Raw genomic sequence first — 20,599 nt, forward strand, 5'->3', positions numbered from 1 at the left:
ACGGAGCATAATTCTCACTACTTAAGTGTAGACTGCACATGGTAACCTCCTCAGTGATAGCACAGAAAGGGGAGAAAAGAGTAGCTTTACAGTGGATCAACTTGACAAACACTACCTTAGCCAGGTGATCAAGGTTAACGTTAGCAGTGATAAGCCATGTTCATAGTATGTACCCTGGACATGATGTGAGGAAAATGGTGCTTTATCTCTGTGATCTTCCTCCCCCAAATCCATAATCCCAGTCTAATCATGAGAAAAACATCAGACAAGTTCTAATTAAGGGGGCTTCTACAAAATAGCTGACCAATACACCTCAAAACTGTCAAGGTAAGCAGAAACAAGGAGAGTCTGAGAAACCATCACAAGACAAGCGGTTCCAAAAGGAGCCTAAGGAGAAATGATGATTAAATGTAATGTGATATCATGAATGAGATCCTGGACCAGAAAAAGGACATTGGTAAAAACTAAGGAAATCTTAATAAATTATGGACTTACGTTAATAAAGTATCAATATTGGTTGACTAAATGCAAGAAATACGCCATCATAAGGTAAGATGTTAATAACAGGAGAAGCTGGGTGTGGAGTGTATGGGAACTCTGTTCTATGTCTGCAATTTTTTTTGTAAATCTAAAACTGCTCTAAAAAATACAGTTGATTAAAAAATCAAAGGTAAAAAAAGAGTGATAATTACAGATAAATCACAGATTTAAAAGATATAGAAATCCATCAACTATACCAACAAATTTGAAAGCTTAGACAAAGAAGACATGTTTTTAGAAAAATACAATTTACCAAACTTATTCAAGAATTAGGAGAAAAATCTAAATAAGCCTGTAACTATCTTATAAATTGAAGACTCGAACTTCTTTCCATAAAGAAAAAAACTGAACCGAGATATAATTTTGGCAAGTTTCACCATTAGGCAAACCTTGTAGTAATAATTGTTACAGGCAACATTAACTGGTGGAGGCTAAAATCAGGGGCAAAACTTTCAGGATGTTAGTATCTTATCCAAGATATTTATCAATTTAAAAAGGAAAAATAGCAACTTTACAATAGAAAACCTTAAACCAGAAATCGATGAAAAGATATCCTGTGTTCATGGATTGGAAGACTTAATATTGTTAAGACGGCAACGCTCCCCACATTGATCTACAGAGTCAAGGCAGTTGCTATCAAGATTCCAGCTGCTTCTCTGAAGAAATTGACAAGCTAATCCTAAAATTCATATGGAAATTCAAGGAACCCAGAATAGCTAAAACAATCTGGAAAAAGTAGAACAAAGCTGAGGACATACATGTCGCAATTTCAAAACTTACTACAAAGCTACAGTAATCAAGACAGTGTGGTACTGCAATAAGGACAGATTTATAGACCATTGAATATCCACATGCAAAAGAATGAATTTGGACCTCTACCTCACACCATATGCAAAAAGTTAACTCAAAATGCATCAAAGATCTAAAAGTAAGAGCTAAAACTATTAAAAAGTTGAAGAAAATCTGAGAGTAAATTTTCATGACTTCAGGTTAGGCAAAGTCTTGGATATGACAACCAAACACAAGTAAGAAAGGAAAAAAAATAGATAAATTGTACTTCATCAAGCGTACAAACAGTTGTACTTTAAAGGACACCATCAAGAAAGTGAAAATACAGGGCTGGCCTGGTGGCATAGTGGTTAAGTTCATGCCCTCCACTTCGGTGGCCAGGGGTTCACTGGTTGGGATCCCAGGCGTGGACCTAGTACTGCTTGTCAAACCATGCTGTGGCAGCATTCCACATAAAGTAGAGGAAGACTGACACAGATGTTACTTTGTGACAATCCTCCTCAAGCAAAAAGAGGAAGATTGGCAACAGATGTTAGCTCAGGGCCAATCTTCCTCACCAAAAAAAAAAAAAAAAAAAAACCAGAGTGAAAATACAACCCACAGAATTGGAGAAAATTTTTGCAAATGATATACCTGATAAGTGACTACTATCTAGAATATATAAAGAATTCTTACAACACATTGATAAGAAGGCAAATCAATTTTTAAAATAAGCAAAGGATCTGAATAGACGTTTCTCCAAAAAAGATATATAAATGGCCAATAAACACCAGAAAAGATGCTCAACATCATTAGGATCAGGGAAATGCAAATCGAAGCCACAATGAAATGCTCCTTCCTACCCACTAGGGTGATTATAATAACAAAGACAGAAAATAACAAGTATTGGCAGGGACATGGAGAAATTGGAACCCTCATATGCTGGTGACTGGAATGTAAAATGATACAGCCACTTAGGGAGATATTTTGGCAGTTCTTAAAAGGTTAAATACAGAGTTAACAATTCCAATCCTAGGTACCCAAGAGAAATGAAAATCTATGTCCACACAAAAACTTGTTTACAGCATTTTTAATAGCACCAAAGTGGAAACAACCCAAATGTCCATCACTAATGAATGGATGAACAAAATGTGGTCTAGCCCTACAGCAGAGTATTATGCAGCTGTAAAAAGGAATGAAGTATTGGAACATGCTACAACATAGCTAAACCTTGAAAATATCATACAAAGTGAAAGAAACCAGTCACAAAAAACTATTGTATGATCAAACACATTGTATGATTCTGTTTATATGAAATGTCCAAAACAGGCAAATCTATAGTGACAGAAAGTAGATTAGTAGTTGCCAGGGTCAGGGTTGGGGGGGGGCGCGTTGGGAGATGGGAGTGATTGCTAATGACTACAGTGTTTCTTTCTGCAGGTGATTAAAATGTTCTGGAATTAAATAGTGCACAACTTTGTGAATATACTAAAAATCATTGTAGTGTATACTTTGAAAGGGTGAATTTTATGGCATATGTGGATTATATATCAAAAAACAATAAAAGTATATTCTAAGCAATATATTTTAGACATAGTCTTTGTCAAAATCATATTTTTTAAAATACAAAAGAATGATAAACTCCACATCCAGAATAATAGTTCCTTTGGGTCAGGAATGAGGCGGATGTGTAGAATAGGGGGATATCACATAGTAGGTCCAAGTTTTTGTCTATGTTCTTGTTCTCAGGCTGGGTGATAGATTCATGAGTGAGTGAGTGAGTAGGTAAATTAGCGATCCAATTCTGAATACCCAAGGCCCATTAAAGCAATAAATGCAATCTCTCTCAATATTTCCTGGCAGTCTTACTGTGCTTCTGTATGCAGTACTCTACATAAACTATCTCAAACTTTACTCTCCTTAATCCACCAGTCTTTCACTATTTCACAGTGGATGTGATTTTTTTTCTCTCCTTCTCCTCCTATCTAAGGGGAGTCTCTGCTCTAGCAGTGCTGGAGATCCCGGCTTTGCTCTCCTATACGGACATCATTTCATCAAGTATGCCCCTCATTACCGGCTCTTTCCTATAAAATTTTAAGATACTCAAATCTCTCTCATTTTAAATAAAACTCTTCCTGAATCCTGTCTTCGTCCTATGGCTATCATTCTCTCTCCTCTCCTTCAAGACTGAAATTTGTGTACCCTCAGTACATCTCCATTTCCCGGTCATCCACTTCTTTCTACTAATTCCAGCTGACTCTCTACACACCTGTACATGTCTTACTTCAGTTGACACTTTTTGAAAGTGTCTAACTTGAGTTCCTACTCAAGTAGGAGTAGGATACTTGACATTGAACATTCCCTCCTTTTCGAAATGTTCTTTTGATTTCCATGCCACCTTGGCTACTTCTTGATCTCCTTTGCAATGGCAATTCCTGCACCCGGATATTACATCCTCCCAGTTTTCCTTAGAGCTTGGTCCTGGGATCTCTGCCCTTCTTCATCACAGATTGCATTTGATATTAAAGCTTTAATCGCCACTGTTTGATTATGACTCCCAAAATTTTGTTTCTAGCCCACCAGTAATCTGGGACCACCAGATAGAAATTGTTGCTAGCTCAAGAATCTATATTTCACCTGTTCTAACAAAACCCTTCATTTAAATGGCATCTTTCAATTTAAAGGTTTGAGGCTGAACTCTATCCATCCCGTTCTCAAAAAGACAGCCATCACAGCTGAACTCCATTATCCAGTTTGTTCTTAAAAAAAGAACCATCATATACCCTATTCATGTTCTAGAATCTTTGTTAAATCCTGGGTCCAATCATTCTGCCACACGGATCCTGGTATCATATTTTTATTTTCCAAGCACTATTTCTTGTTCTCCAATTACACTTTTTAAATAATAGCATCTTACTTTTGTTGGGTAGATGAAGTAACTTTTTAAGGTCTCTGGAAAGAATTAAGTTCTTCAAGTTTGTTTTTCCTGTTCCCTATGTTGCCTCATTTCTTGAGTTTTTTGTTTGATTTTTAGTCTCCGTCTTCTTTGTGGGAGGCTCTTCTCAAGTCTCTGGTATTCCTCTACTGTTCTCTTCACGTTTTAGAGTGGGGCACAAGTTGACAGGAGGCTCCGTGTGCCTGAGGGAGGGGGTGAATTTTCAACTGGTTAGCTTCACTGTGATCAGAAAAGCAAAATGGCTCTTTTTTTGTAGTATCTTTTCTTGGAGGCAGTTCAATTTCTCCTAAGAAGGATCCTTTAGTCTTTCTCCTGGAGCACACAAGCCCAATGGCCAGTGTTCTGGGAATAAAGTGGGATTGGAAGGCCTATTGCCTGTGTGTGCTCCCTGGGCACCCTGACCTACCACAGCACCTGTCACCCATCTAATTACTTTTACAATGTATGTTTTCACAATATATTGTAAACCCCAAGAGTCAGGGACCATGTCTGTCCTTTTCACATATCCTCAGCTCCCAGCACAATCTGTAGCACACAGTAGGCACTCAAAAATGTTTGATGAATGAATAAATGCTAAGAGCTCTGGGTCAGGTGAACTACAGGGTGGTCTCCGGCAATACTAGAGTTTTGCTTAGGATGCAGGAACCCTTCAAGGATCAGAATCCTTATACCAAGAGCACTTGAGATTTTGCCTGGAATTTGGATCAAGCCACTTGTATTCTTCACATCCCATGTACAGCCTATAGCTCTAAATGTCAGATTCCTTTCCTCTCAGACCTAGTCTGCTTGTTGTGATGACAAAAACACTGAAAATTAACCTGACAAGGGCCAGCCCAGTGGTGCAGCGGTTAAGTTCGCATGTTCCACTTCTCAGCGGCTCAGGGTTCGCCGGTTTGGATCCCGGGTGCAGACATGGCACCACTTGGCACAAGCCAAGCTGTGATATGCGTCCCACATATAAAGTAGAGGAAGATGTGCACAAATGTTAGCTCAGGGCCAGTCTTCCCCAGCAAAAAAGAGGAGGACTGGCAGTAGTTAGCTCAGGGCTAATCTTCCCCGCCCCCCAAAAAAAAAACCTGACAAAATGCATGCCCTTGGATTATGGATGATGTTGCTTTTCCTTGGCTCCTGTGCTTGCATACATTCTAATAATTATCCAAGAAGCTCTCTCATTAAGTGGATATCATTCTTAAACCTTAGCAGATAGCCTGGATAAATAGCTTGCCCTGTGAGGGTAGAACGGGCTTTAAATTCTTCTTCGTTAAGGTCCTCTTAGGTGGTGAAATCTGTTCTGCTAGTCGAGGAGAAAAGAAGTTGCTCTTTGGGGAAGGAGACTTATATATAGACACACTACCTGGCAACCAGCATTTCGACTGAGTGCTTGCCATGCTGAGAAGCACATGGAAAAGAGGCAGAGGCAGAAAGGACATGAACATGAGCTCTAAGAGAGAGCAAGGAGAAAGCCACCCTACAAGGAAGAAAGAAGGGTCCTTGTGGGAAGGAGGAAGAGAGAAGAAAGTGAGGCCCTATGTACGAGTTAGGCTGGGCACAGGCTAAACTGGTATAACAAGAGACCTAACTACACCACGGCTTACAGAAGGCAGAGCTTTATTTCCCTCTCACGTAGCAGTCCAGAGGTGAGCAGTCCAGGCAGGTGGGGTGACGTTGCTCTGTGCATTCTTTCAGAAACCTCCTTTTTTTACTCTTCCATTCCTTAGGGTGTTAACTTTGACTCCCTGGACATGGCTAGGATAGGCACTTTACCTTTGTAGGAGGTACTTTAGAATACCCTATTCTCTAAGGAATGGAGGAAGTTTGTGAAAAGTCTAGGGAGGGTTAAAAAAAACAAACCAAAGAGCCCAGCCCTGTGGCTGAGTGGTTTAAGTTCTGCGCGCTGTGCTCCAGCGGCCCGGTTTTGCAGGTTCAGATGCCGGGTGCAGGCCTACTCCACTCACCAGTAGAGTAGGATTGGCACAGATATTAGTTCAGGGCGAATATTCCTCAGCAAAAAAAAAACCTCACAAAAAACACAAGCCAAAACCCTTAAATCTTGAGATACTAAAGGAGGCTCACTTACTGAAGTTTACAGTGAGGAAGATTCCACACCCAACGAAATAATACTTAGGTGGTGTTTACTTCTCTAGGAGAGGAAATGACCTAATATTGCCAGTTTGACTCCAATTTTTAAAACAAATACTGAATATTTAATAGAATCTCTCACACCTCAATTTTTAAGCAATCTTCCTGAAAGAGTCAGGAAAAGGGAAAAAGTATGTAATTTATATTGGTTTGCTATACTACTACTAATTACTATTTATCAGATTCCCTTACACTTTAGGAAAAACATAATTTGTAAATACAATGGACCAGATTCATGATCACTGTCGTATCTATAGAGAACTCTAATTTCTTTCTGAAGCAAAACACTGGTTCAAATACGGCCATTTCTCTTAAAAAACTGTTTTGCTTCCAACTAACATACTTGTTTCTATTTTTCTACTCAGGTGCATTTTTTAAAAAGAACCTTCTGCAAAACTTCCGGCAGTTGGATTTGGCGGGAAATTGTGTGAGCAGTGATGGATGGCTTGCCTTCATGGGTGTATTTGAGCATCTCAAGCAATTAGTGTTTTTTGACTTCAGTACTGAAAGATTTTTACCTGATGCAGTATTAGTCAGAAAACTTAGCCAAGTGTTATCCAAGTTAACTTTTTTGCAAGAAGCTAGGCTTGTTGGGTGGCAATTTGATGATGATGATGTCAATGTTATTAAAGGTGCTTTTAAATTAGTAACTGCTTAAAATAAATGGCACTCTAAGCCCATGAATGCTCTGGGGACCTCATTACTTTCAGCCTGGTGATTTAAAAATCTTTGCTCATATAGTCTAAGAGTCTGAAAGTATATGGCAATCCATTATACACCTAAAAATTCTCCTTCTCAACAGTCACTGCCTAATTCACTCCTTCTAAACTTTCTCTTTCTTTCCTGGTATCAGGATGATGTGTGGCACCATCACCTCCTTAGCTGGCCTCTTCCATGAAAATCTACTTCCTTAGTCTCATCATTCAGGTAAAAAGGAGGAAGAAAGGAGGATGCCAGGAAAATTAAGCCCAAGAGGTGGAGGAAGTGGGAGGGAGTTGAATTTGATTACATGTGCAATAGTTCTGTGTCTCACCTCTTCTATTAGGATTATCAGCTACCTGAAAGGGACTCTTGTTCATCTTTGTGTTCCCCTGGGTGTCAAGAATAGCAGGTCCCCAAAATTGGTATATTGCCCAGATATTTACTTAGTACAGTGCCTGGCATGTACTGGACTCTCAACAAGTATTTGCTGAATATGAAATAATGAAATTATTGATAAATAGCTATTAAATAAAGAAAACAAGCCAACATTATTTAAAATCTGAGAGAAAACTCAATATATGTTCTTTATTCAAACAGTTTAATTCAAACAATTTGGAATGTAAAAAGCATTTTCTTATATAAGAAGATCAGACCCCCAAATAAGATCAGCATTTTCTAGTCAAGCAAAAGATTGACAGTTTATGAGCAGCTAAATCAGAGGCTTGAAATTCAGGTCCTCTCCAGTTGCTGATACATGTCTGTAATTCCAACTGTGACTTCAGAGATTAAGAAAGAAAAAATAGACCCCATTCTTTTGTACCCTAAGGGTACCCTGTCTTAATCTTTTCTTCAACACTCCAAAACATAATCCTTCCCACAAAGAAATAAGTCTAAGATAAACCTGTTTAGTTTAAACAGATTTAAGTCGAGGCAATTCTGAAATAAAATTTTAAATGGTGTTAGCCTGCGGTTTACCTTCTATTCTCATGGCACCTCAAATTAATGGCTTGGGTGTTAGTGTAGGTAACACTTGGCCTGCATGTTGAGGTAGTCACTGGAAAGAAATTCTGGGCACAATGTTCTGTATAGCAAGTGGGCATATATTCTACAGATTTAGTCATAAAATTTTAGAGCTGATAGTTTACAAATCAACTAATTCATTCCACATCCTAACTTTACAGATGCAAAAGCCCAGAGTTGTTCAATGACTTGTCCATGACTACAAAACTGCTTACATAGTGGTAGCAGCAGGATTAGAATCTAAATCTTTTGCCTTCAAGTCCAGTGTTTTTTCCGTTATAATACAGTGATTTCTCAAATAGGGTTAATCGCACTCCATGGAGCTTGCTCTTAATCACAAACCATGGGCCGAGTATTTAATTCAAACTTCCTTCTCAGTCTAGTTTCAAGTGACTTTGTGGCAAGATTTACCAGTAAGGCTGCTGACTATAGGCCTATGCTGGCCAAGTTTCTTGTTTCCATATCCAGAACCTGGCCAGAGCTTGGCAAATAAGGCTTCTCTATATAATACTGCATGGACCAATGTCACCTGCAGCTGTTGGCATTATAGAATTTCAGCAACTGAGCCAATTCCTTCAGAACCCACAGGCAACTTCTCAAATAGTGTAGGTGGGTATAAAAGCACCTTTGGTGGGACAAGTGCATAGGTGTTGCCTCTGAATAGGTGTGGAGGAAGCAGGTCTTTAATCTCACACAGAACTGTGTTCAGTACCTGGACAGTTTAAAATCCCATGGAAATGGTGAAGACATGCACAGGGTGGCAGCACATACCTCTGAATCATCACTCAGTACATGGCAGTCCTTCAGATTTCAATGCGTAACCCGAATTCACATTTAGATGAGGACAAGGGAGGAAAAATCATCCTGTAATAGTAGACCAATAATAGCTATAGTAATAGTTGGAGAACATAAGACAAAGGACAAGGAAAGGTTGCCTTATTACATTTTACAAAGTTTCATTTTCCCCAGCAGTCAATGTAGTACGGGCTCTATTTCTTCAGCAGGTCAAATGCCTGCACAGAGCTGCAGATGTCAAAGACAGTGACCAACTCCTCACCAAGCAAAAGTTATTTGGAACATGGTCACTTATTATTGCAGGATGACTACAATTCTGCTTGACAGGGATGGCTTCTTGGATGTTTGTTATTCCACTGTGAAGAAACAGGGTTTGGAAGTGCTGCTCATATGTAAGAGGGTAAGTTGATTCGAGAAACTTGCAAATTCTACAAAAACGAAAATCTTCTCTAGACAGCTGGCTAATAGCCGGAAAAGTCATAAAGCTCCAGGAGTACTGAATTCTAGGAGAAGTGAATCCACTTTCAAAATCCCCTTTTCAAAGCCTAATTATAAAATTCATGATAAAATGAAGAAAACCTTATAGGTAATTTGTGACTGCTGCTTGTTATACTTTTCATAAGTCATACTGGCCGTGTTGGAAAGTCCTTAACATTTGCATTTGGAAAATATGCCAAAAATAAAATAAGCTACATGATTCTCACACTTTATCACAGTTAACAATTCACTATTTTGACAAAGCAAAACAAAATAAATTAGAAACTGCCTGTTACAGATCTAATAATACTGTATTCTATAACCTAAGATCCATTATGTTTTGGTAAAATTATATAAAGTAAATTCAAATTGTTTATGCAACTTTGAAAAGATATCAACTTCCATATTATGTAGGAAATTCCATATATTTCAGTAATATATTTGATATATTTTGTTAATGAGAAATTAAAAAGTCAACCAATGAACAGGTGACAAAAAAGATAAATTCATCATTATGTCATTAATTGATTAAATGTAAGACAGAAAACTGGGATTCTTTCATTCACATCACCAATGAATTTGGTATTCATTTAACTAAAATAAAACACTTTGAGAACCATGAACTACTTACAAACGTATTGAAATTTTTCAATGAGAAAAACTACTAAAAAACTGATACCTAAAAATTTTAAATTATGCTAGACAGTAGAATATGTTCTAAAATTCCCGATAAAAATTTTGCTTTTACTTTGCAAGACATAACGCAAGAGGACTTCAAAGAAAAAGTTCGGAAAAGCTATAAAAGAGACTTTTACTTTTAGAATGGACACCTTTTTCCTTTCCTGAAATGTGTATCATTATTCAAGAAGCATGTCTACAAATTTCACTGAAGAAAATATTATATTTTTAATGTGACAGATCTACTCTATCAAGTGGCTCTCTTATAAAGGAAATGTCATATCACACTGTAATCAACTACAAAACCAAAGATAGCAATATTCAAATTTAGAGAAACACGCTTTCTAAAGGAAGCCTATTTAAAGCCTGTAACATTTAGAAGGTTCTCATTGCCCCAAACACCTTTTACAAAAATATAGTTTCATTGGTTTCATGAAATGTGAACAAGCCTACTATTCTCTGAACAGTCAATGCAAAGTTGGATTACTAAATAAATTGGAAGTCAAGGAGTCAATATTCCTGAAAAAAAATAATAAATTAAGTTAGAGTACATCATGGTCTTGGTTGTCCAATTCTATTGTTAGTTCCATATCTACTTGGTATATTTGTAAAACCAGTCCTGAAGCCTTGACTTGCTCCAATTCCTGGAACTCCAAGTCCTTGATTAAGCATGCTGCTATAAGGCGTGTGTCCATGATTAAGACCCAAACCATAAGGTTTTGTTTGTGTGTTTAGAAGAATAACTGGGCTCACATTTTTTCCAGGGGTGTTAAATGAAAATTCTGGAGGTGGACTACTAGGTTTAGCTGGAGTTGATGTGACAGGGTTCGAATCATCAGTAACCTTTAAAGGAGGCATTGGGATTATGTGATGATCTGAAAAGTTTAGAACATTGGCTGCAACAGGCCCAGACAGTAAGGCAGGTCTAATCCAATCATCCTTGAAAATTTGAACAGTCAGGGTAGACACTAGAGTGTACAGCCTGTTGGTCACATGAGCAAGAACCATTTGTTCATTTGCATCTCGTCGAATTCTTACATGCACTGATCCAGCCTAAAAGGGGCAGAATCATAAGAAAGAGACTGCTTAGAGTTATACCGCTGAAAATTCCAATAGAAACAAACATTTTATTTATGATTTGGTTATAACAGTAGTTGGTATTTTCTTTAAAACAAGAGAAAGGTTAATGTCTTGATATTTTTTAAAGACTACTTAGTGACTATTAATGTAAAGAGTTAATGAAGTAATTTGTGACTCTTTAAACAAAACGTGACTTTTTAAAATACAGTCATGCACTGCAGAACGACATTTCAGTCAATGACAGACTGCATATGTGATGGTGGTCCCATAAGATTAGTACCATATAGTCTAGGTGTGAAGTAGGCTATACCATCTAGGTTTGTGTAAGAACACTCTACGATGTTTGCACAACAACAAAATTGCCTAACGACACATTTCTCAGAACACATCCCCATCATTAAGTGACACATGACTGCACTAAAAAAAAAAGAGAGAAATCCATGTAGGAGGAAGACAAGCACATTATGACACAAGGCAGAATATAACTGAATTATACAAAAAATGCACTGGAAGGGCAGAAAAGGTGGGTATTAATTCCAATTGAGGGAGACTTCAAAAGAAGACGGCATCTGATCTAGCGTTGATGGTTAAATGAAATTCCAAAAGGTGGAGACAGGGATTCTAAGCTGAGAGAATATCAATTAAAATGCATAGCATGTATGGGCAAGAATAAGCAGTATTACTAACACATAAAGAAGTACAAATATTTCAGGGAGTAGAAAAAGAAAGAAAGAGAGAAAAGGAAGGAATGAAGGAAGATTACAGGACGGGGGAAACAGAAGGGAAAAAAAATGGAGAGAAGAAAAAAGGTTGGTAACAAGGTTAAAAAGAAAGGTTAGCAGAGTGCTCTAAAAATCATGACAAGGAGTTTGAACAGCAGCAATCACAGAGAAGTAAAATACTCAGGGTTCAGAAAAATTATAGGTATGGTTGATTGGTAATCTGGCAGGAAATGAGTGCAACACTCTAGGTTAAAGATAAGGAGGGCTGAGATAGGACAAATACAGTGCAAGCAGACAGAGACAGATGGATTCATGAGAGTCCACGGGTTAGAAGTGGGAAGACTTGATACCCAACTGGATGTAATGGACGAGGGAGATGGATCAAAGATGATCTCAAGGTTTCTAGCCGAGGTTACTAGGAAGACAGAGAGCACCAGGCATCACAATGATGGTTAGAAGCATGCTTATTAACTTGAAAAGACGTTTAGCATACATCATGTTTTTAATGTAGATAATAAAATAGTAGGTACAATAGTGATGCTATTTTGGTTAAAATACACACACACAGAAAAATGCCAAGAATAACAGCACTTATCTCTAGATTGGTAGAATTACTAAGGATTTTATTCTCTTTTTTTTTGACAGTTATAAGTTCTAATTTTTCTATCAATCAAGTACTATTTATATAATAAAAACTTAAAAATATGTAATAAACAAAATTAAATAAAATATCTACAAGAAATTCCACGTTGATTTCTAGATAAACTCAGATTTTCAAAAAAGAAAAAATTATAACAAAGCATAAACTGCACATAAATTAGCCAAACAGCTGCTTTGGTTACAATGTGCCTGAATCTATGATGAGCAGAAATAAGAATAAGAGAAATAAGAAATAAGAGAAATAAATAAGGGGAAATTGTCAATCATGGGATAGAGAAAATGTCTATATTGCTTGAATTTGACTTGTAGTTTATTGCTTTTAGGTAAGACAAGCAATATCTAGAAATCAAGTCATCTTTGATTTCTCCTTTGTTTTGCCACTACCATCTCACAGTCGTCACTATAAAAAATTATAAAATATTAAAGATATTGTATCCTCTTTCAGTCTGATATGGAAATCAAAGTAATTAAAATAAGTGAAAACCATTTCCAAGCATGAGCTTAAACAGAGTTTCCTACAATTATGGTATTTACATTAATCTATGGCTTTAGTGACAACTTTTCTCAGCAGCTCAAAAGCTTGTTTTATTAATTTCCTTGGTCTTAATCAGGATGTTAGATGGCCAAGTTCTGAATTGCTGCGATGATTGTATTTTTTGTGTTTACAAGCCACCTAGCTAAACAAATACCTGTCTAGTAACTACATCAGTGCAATGAAAAGAATGATTAGGAATGAACTACATTACTGAGACAATGTAAATTGGTATAACCATTTTTGGAAAGTAATTTGGCAATTTGCATCAAAAGCCATAAAAAATGTGAATATCCTCCGACTCAAAAAACCACTTCTAAAAATTAATCTTAGGCAAAAAGAGGAAGATTGGCAACAGATGTTAGCTCAGGGCCAACCTTCCTCACCAAAAAAAAAAAAAATAATAATAATCTTAAGGAATAATCATGGGTATATGCAAAGATTATTCCACAAAAATAATCTGAGCCTTGCTTATATGGGAAAAATGGCAAACGACTTGTTGATTAGGGGACTGATTAAATAAATTACAGCATATTCATATAATACAAAACTCTGCAGCCATTAAAAATCACGTTGGGGGCTAGCCCCATGGCACAGTGGTTGGGTTCAGGGCACTCCATTTCAGTGGCCCAGGTTTGTGGGTTCAGATCCTGGGCACAGACCTACACCACTTGTCAGCCACATTGTGGTGGCATCCCACATACAACATAGAGGAAGACTGGCACAGATGTTAGCTCAGGGCTAATCTTCCTCAAGCAAAAAAAGAGGAAGATTGGAAACAGATGTTAGCTCAGGGTAAATCCTCCCCAGCAAAAACAAAAGAAAACAAAACAAAACAAAATTATGTTGGGATTCTTGGAAGACAGCAGCAGTGGTGGTACTTGTTTGAAATGCCCCAAATATCCTCATAAAAAGAGAAATTAAGACAGCAAATCCAAAACCTACAGACAACATCTACAAAAAAACTAAATAACATGGCACCCCAAGAAGTAAAAGCTATAAGACTTGCCACCTATCAGCATCTGTGGAGAAGGAAGCATTAGGGATCTGACTGACCTAAAAACCCCAAAGCAGCTAATCAGTACTTAATGGAAATCTAGGACAGTGAATTTGAGAAAGGCAGGTGGGAAGCTGGGAGGGGTTCTGCACATTTCAATAGTGGGTGAGTACACTGGGTCTGCAATAAGATATGAAGAGCTGCAGTAGTCTGAGCCCTGTGAGGTCTCAAAAGTAACCAAGCAAAGCTCCCTTCCAGTACAAAGCCCCACGTTAAGAGGAAACAACTGGGAAGAGAATCCAAACTGAGCAGCACAGTAGAGACAAAGGATAAAGAAGGTTCAGATACAAACGGGAGAGGAACAGAGCCAGGAAAAAGAAAAAACTCTCTCTTCACAGACTCACTGAAGAAAAAGCTCTAAAACCAGGAATTCAGATACACTACCCTAAACTCCTCCTTATTATAAAGTCCAGGAAAACTGCTATCACATAAAAGGGAGCAAAAAAAGGACTGAATCCAAATCCCACACAAAATTATTTTAAAAAAAGAGAATACAGGAGCCAGCCTGGTGGTGTAGTGGTTAAGTTCACATGCTTCGCCTCGGGAGCCCAGGGTTCGTGGGTCCAAATCAGAGGCATGGACCTACACACCACTCATCAAGCCATGCTGTGGGGCGTCCCACATACAAAATAAAGGAAGATTGGCACAGATGTTAGCTCAGGGCCAATCTTCCTCACCAAAAAAAAAAGGGGGGGGGAGAGAATACAGAACAGATTATAAAAGATGACCAGAAAGATTTACCTACAAAACTGATGAGAATTAGTGAGCAGGATGCAGTCTATACAGAAACTGATACATAATAATGTACACCTGAAATTACATTATTATAAACCAATATGATGTCAATAAAATAATTAAGGAAAAAAACTGATGAGAACTATAATGAACTTTTCCAAAACAGCCAAAAAACATCAAACAAGAACAATATAAATCAGAATTAGAAAACCTCAGAATGAGATGACAATTAGAAATAGAAGAAAAAAAAGCACTTCAGAGATGATATAAAAGAAAGGCAAAGATCCAACATACTTATAATAGGAGTTCCCAAAGAAGGAAATCAGAACAAGAGAACAGAATAAATATTTAAGAACTATAATTAAAGAAAACTTTCTTGAAAGTTTTTAAAAAATCTTTTTGAAATAACATTATTGGAAGAGTATACTGCATACCTGAGATAACTGACTCAGCATGATCAACATCAAGTCATATTCTAGCTACAGGACTTAAAAAAAAAATTGGGGGGGAGCATCCAGGCAAAAAGATCAAATCATACATAAAAGGGAAAAAAATCAGACTATAAGTCATTAGGCTTTATTACAGCAATGTTTTGTGTCAGAGGTAGAGGGAGTAACATATTTAAGAAACCCAAGGAAATAAAATAAAATAGTCAGGATTTTATATCCAGCCAAACTGACTTTTAATTATTATGTCCACAAACTGTTTTCAACATTCAAGAATTTAGGGACTATTTTCCCCAAGGGCCCTTCCTTAAGAATTTTATGAAAGAATGAGTTTTAGACATCCAAAATGACTAGAAAGGGGAAAAAGAGAAGAAGGCAGAGAGGAAGCATCCATTTTTCTACTAAAAGAGCATAAAGCTGAAACCAAAGGCTGCAAAGTGGTGACATCATTGAGCTGTTGGACCAAGCCTAATCTGGCTACCTCAGAAATTTGTGTTATGTTAGAAAAATCAAATCGTATTTGTTTTTTAAAAAATGATATTGTTGAAGAGAAATATTAAATGATATAGAGGGGCTGGCCCCTTTGCCGAGTGGTTAAGTTCGCGCACTCTGCTTTGGCGGCCCAGGGTTTCACCAGTTCAGATCCTGGGCACGGATATGGCACTGCTTATCAGGCCATGCTGAGGTGGCATCCCACACAGCACAACCAGAGGCACTCACCACTAGAATATACAACTATGTACTGGGGGGGCTCTTGGAAAGGGAAAAAAAAAAGACAGAAAACTGTTCATGATATATTAAGTGAAGAGAACAAACTATAAAACAGCATGATCTCATTTTCTAAGGAGAGTAAAGGTATAAATATAAATACCAAAATATCAACAGCAGTTTTCTCTACATAATAAGATTATGGTGATTAAAATTATTTTCCTGTGTACATTCCTCAATTTTCCTCATCATTCCTGACATAGGAATGAAACTATACCATAATAAAGTCTTTCAGGGAATAAGGTCTAAATTGCATTAGAAAACATGGAACTTTATGCTGAAGCAATCTGTGTTATTATAACTCTTTAACATATTCAGCAAAATCTCCAAAATTAGAACTGCAAAAAAAAATAATAATTGCACCTTTCACTTTTGCAGCATTTTCATATTTAGCAATGTATGACTATGGATGTGTTTTATCTAGACAGCCCAGTAGATCATTAATAGTAGTTTGAAAGAAAAAGAAAAAGAAAAACAGCCCTCAATTAATCTTAATTAGGTTACTGAATCCATCTACATTTTAGACTCTATTGAACAGAAACGGGAATCAAAGACTCTATAAAAATTTTAAAGAAACACTTCTTTCAGTTTTAAAAATGATAAACTATGTTTTAAATTATAACTAAAGTAATATGTTGAAAACATACCAATGAGCCAAAACCTAGGGTCCAAAAATGCTCATTTCGGACTTCCAAAACTCCATCCAAGGTAGATACCTAATCAAAAAGAAAGCAATAGGGTTGTTTGTATTTGACAATTACAACACAGTTCAGTCACACTATGGACTTGCTCTAAGCATAGAAAGGACATGGCCAAACCCCGCACAAGGACACTACTTAGCCAAGAGAAGTCCCAGATGACTCACTCAAGGTACCATTTCTACTCGTTCAGTACTGAGACTAGGCCTTATTTTCCCAGTCTCTTGTCTGCACCAATCCTTCTAGAGTCAGGTCTTTACTCCTCCCGTCTCCACCTTGTTCAACAGTAAGTGTATGGTTCTTTTCATTTTATCAGTATGACATATATTTATATCCAGCACTTGTGGTATCAGATTTTTTGTTTTTTGTCTTCTCGATCATTTCTTTCTCTGGATTCCTTCTAACAAATTTCTGCACAACATAGGATGATATTTGGATGTGGGCCAAAAGGAAATTCCAAGGCCAGATACATAGTGTGTGGCCCATTGGTACAGTGGCATAGGCTCTACTAGATGAGACAAGTAGCCAGCTACACTGGTAAAAGTGGCCTTTGTGATACTGACAACTAATAGTTTAAAATACTCTCAACAGCCAAATATTTCAATTATCTTATTCCTTCATTAGTTAACAGGCGGAAATTTATAACAATACAAAATCTAAACCTATAGATGAAGATGTTAGGTGGTAAAGCAATCAACATATAAAAGTGTCCCTTTATGGGCCAGCCTGGTGGTATAGTGGTTAAGTTCACTCGCTCCACTTCGGCAGCCCAGGGTTCACAGGTTCAGATCCTGGGCGTGGACCTGTATGCCACTCATGGGGCCATGCTGTGGTAGTGTCCCACATACAAAGCGGAGAATGATTCCTCTTCAGGCAGAAAGAGGAAGATTAGTAACAGACTTTAGCTCAGGACCAACCTCACCAAAAACAAAAGAGTGGCCCATTAACTTAATCAAAACCCTATGTTTGAATATAGAATCATAAAAATCACAGCATTTATATAGCTAATAGGGTGGTCTTTAGACCATTACCTTCCACATTTATTTCAAGTGAATTTGGCTTCCAGCCTGAGCAATTCCTCAAATTTTTCAACTTCTGTCACTATGTTATATATCCTACTATGTTATTAGAAAGAACACAAACTCCCCTAAAATAAAATTGGAGATAGGACTGAATAAAGTATCATTTGTACCCACTCCTTGCATTCTCTAATTATAAATTAAAATGATTTTATTTACTATTCCATCTTACCTCTCTGATAAGTTTGTCCAACTGACCAATAACATGGGGTGGTGTTGTCTGGAGAAAAAATAAAATAAAATATGAATCTAGGGAGACAAAAATTTTTTTCAATATTGGTCCTGAAACAAAAAAAATGGGATTTTATACCAGCCTTGGCCTTGTTTGACATGTGCCCTATCCTGGTGTAGGGAAAAGAGGTTTTTACTGGCCCCACTAGTGGGGCAACATCAGGAATCATCCCACACTTATTTTTTATCCCACAAAGGAGCTGTTATCTCTGGAACCATATAAGCCTTAAAGAACCAACCAACAAAAAAATCTTTAAGAAAGTACCATTTTGTATACGGCACAGCACTATACAACTATGATCTTATTGTTATTACTGCTTCTGCAGATGAAGATTCTACCCGTAGGTTTTAGAAAAGGCATGAGGGGAAGAGAGAAGGAAAAGTAGTGCTCGCACACACATCCAGTCCTGGGAAACTACCTTTCTATTCAGGAGCTTGCACAGAGGTGTTCCTATTGTTTCAATAAGTAGTCATTTTGTCACACTTAATTTTAAGTTTGTAATTCAAAAGTCTCACTGATTCAAGGAAATAAGAAAACAACTGTAACCAGATTATGCAATAGCCAAACTACATTTATTAGGGGAAAATAAATATCTAAAAAAATTTTTAAGTAACTGTTTTTACTTGAAACATTATTAGAGGCAAAAATGTTTTAATTGCTAATTTTGTCTTACCTTATAAATACAGCAAGATTTGTATCTATTTTATGGCCAATATAATTTCATCTGGTTCTTACTATATAAATTTTACAGATTATTGCTTGGCTTTATTTCTAACAGGGCCCTTTAGTGGCTAAAAATTTCACTATCTGGTAGAGGAACACACAGTTTTATATCTGGCGAAAGAACATGGCTGATATTAGCATGCATACTGAAAGACCCTTACCTGGAGTAACACTTTCCCACTGTACACGCTCATGGGATACATGGTGCCAAACGTCATCAGAGCAATGGCTATGGCAGAGGCAGTGTCTACAGCAAAATAATTACTAAAGGGAAAAAAAAAATTCTAAATCTCAAATATATGCCTCACTGGGCTTCTTATAATTCAATCCACTAATTACCTAAAGCAACAAGACTGTTTTATCACAATTGACCACTACTGGCAATGGGAACATCTCAAAGGAAAGTAAGTTTTCAGAATCCTTTCTCACCAAAGTTTGACAGAAAATAACAAATAATTATGTTAGTGTGAAGAGAGAGGATGAAGGAAAATAATGTGGGCATTTCCTACTATGTATTTTCAGTCAATCTACTTTTCAACTGGAAAGAATTCATATATAGTCATTTGTTGTGACAAATAAAAACTTCCATCTAGTAATTTCTGATAGAGACCTATGGACTTCATCAGTGATTCTAACAATTTTCCTGTAAACAATAACTTTCCAATAATTACTATAAAAAATTTTCAAATTCCCCAGGAATTTCACAAGGTTAAGACACAGTCCATGCCTCTGAAATGGCAGGAGACACATGTGAAAAACATAATAAAGCACTGTGGGTACAAAGGAGAAGTCCTACAGGGTATCATGGATGCACAAAGTAGTAAGTGACAAGCCTACTAGGATAGGGATAATCCAGAAAGGCTAAATATAAAAAGAAGTGATATTTGAGCTGAGCTTTCAAAGATGAGATGATGGGAGGAAGATTTTGTAGACAGTGAAAGCAGCACGTCCAAGGGCATGAAAATCCTGATGCAGCAACAAAACTATGAACAGTTAAGTATAGATAGATGGATGGCTAGTAAGGGTGGTAGGGGCTTTATCATGCTAACAACTCCTAATTTTTTTGAATATGCAAAGGGGAGAATTTTGAAACAGGAAAATACTAGGTCCAGACTTGCAATTTTTAGTGATCACATTACTAGCAAAACAAAATCTAACTAGAGATGTGTGAAAATGAAAATTAGAAAACCAGAAGACTATTTTAATTAGGCCAAGGAAATGATGATAAAGGCCTCAATTTGGGCAGCAGCAATGAGAATGGGAAAGAGGGGACAGATAAATAAATATTAAACGGAAAGATCAAATGAGACTAGGTGACAAGACTATTGTTTACAATAGCCAAGACACAGAAACAACCTATGTATCCATCGACAAATGAATGGATAAATAAAATGTGGTATGAATATACAATGGAATATTATTCAGAAGGAAATAATACCATTTGCAACAACATGGATGGACCTTGAGGGCATTTATGCCAAGTGAACTAAGTCAGACAGAGAAAGACAAATACTGTACGATCTCACCTATATGTGGAATCTAAAAACATCAAACTCATAAGAAACAGAGAAAAGATTGGTGCTTGCCAGAGGTGGCGGTTGGTGGGGTAAGGGAAATGAGTGAAGGTGGTGAAAAGGTACAAGCTTGTAGTTAGAAGACATGCAAGTTCTGGGGATGTAACATACAGCATGGTGACTAGAAAAAACCAAAAACCAAAACAAAACAAAAATCCCACAAAACTAGGTGACCAATTAGAACTAGCTTGGGGAGAAGCAAGAGAGCTAGGGAGGAC

At 37.1% G+C, this 20,599-nt stretch overlaps 2 protein-coding genes across 15 annotated transcripts in view; one reads left to right on the top strand and one right to left on the bottom strand.

The window, feature by feature from the left end:
- The window catches only part of NLRC4 (NLR family CARD domain containing 4), a 59,323-nt gene that overhangs the window by 37,390 nt on the left and 1,334 nt on the right, over positions 1–20,599 (top strand). For 6 of the 11 annotated variants that reach the window (XM_070512301.1, XM_014854946.3, XM_070512302.1 and 3 more), the window contains one exon: positions 6,769–7,668. The exons of 2 other annotated variants lie outside the window; for them this stretch is intronic. In XM_070512301.1, the coding sequence (XP_070368402.1) occupies positions 6,769–7,061 (293 nt within the window). In that variant the 3' untranslated portion in view covers positions 7,062–7,668. Of the gene's footprint in view, positions 1–6,768; positions 7,669–20,599 lie in introns of those variants that run through there. 3 more of the 11 variants (XR_011504111.1, XR_011504112.1, XR_011504113.1) reach the window with 2 other exon arrangements.
- SLC30A6 (solute carrier family 30 member 6) overlaps positions 7,676–20,599 on the bottom strand; it is a 45,610-nt gene continuing 32,686 nt past the window's right edge. For all 4 annotated transcript variants that reach the window (XM_070512308.1, XM_070512309.1, XM_070512307.1 and 1 more), the window contains 4 exons: positions 18,969–19,071; positions 18,025–18,072; positions 16,723–16,791; positions 7,676–11,128 (listed from right to left, as the gene is read on the bottom strand). In XM_070512308.1, the coding sequence (XP_070368409.1) occupies positions 10,628–11,128; positions 16,723–16,791; positions 18,025–18,072; positions 18,969–19,071 (721 nt within the window). In that variant the 3' untranslated portion in view covers positions 7,676–10,627. The remainder of the gene's footprint in view (positions 11,129–16,722; positions 16,792–18,024; positions 18,073–18,968; positions 19,072–20,599) is intronic.

The sequence above is a fragment of the Equus asinus genome, chromosome 6 (assembly GCF_041296235.1).
Source record: "Equus asinus isolate D_3611 breed Donkey chromosome 6, EquAss-T2T_v2, whole genome shotgun sequence".
NCBI classification, from domain to species: Eukaryota; Metazoa; Chordata; class Mammalia; order Perissodactyla; family Equidae; genus Equus; species Equus asinus.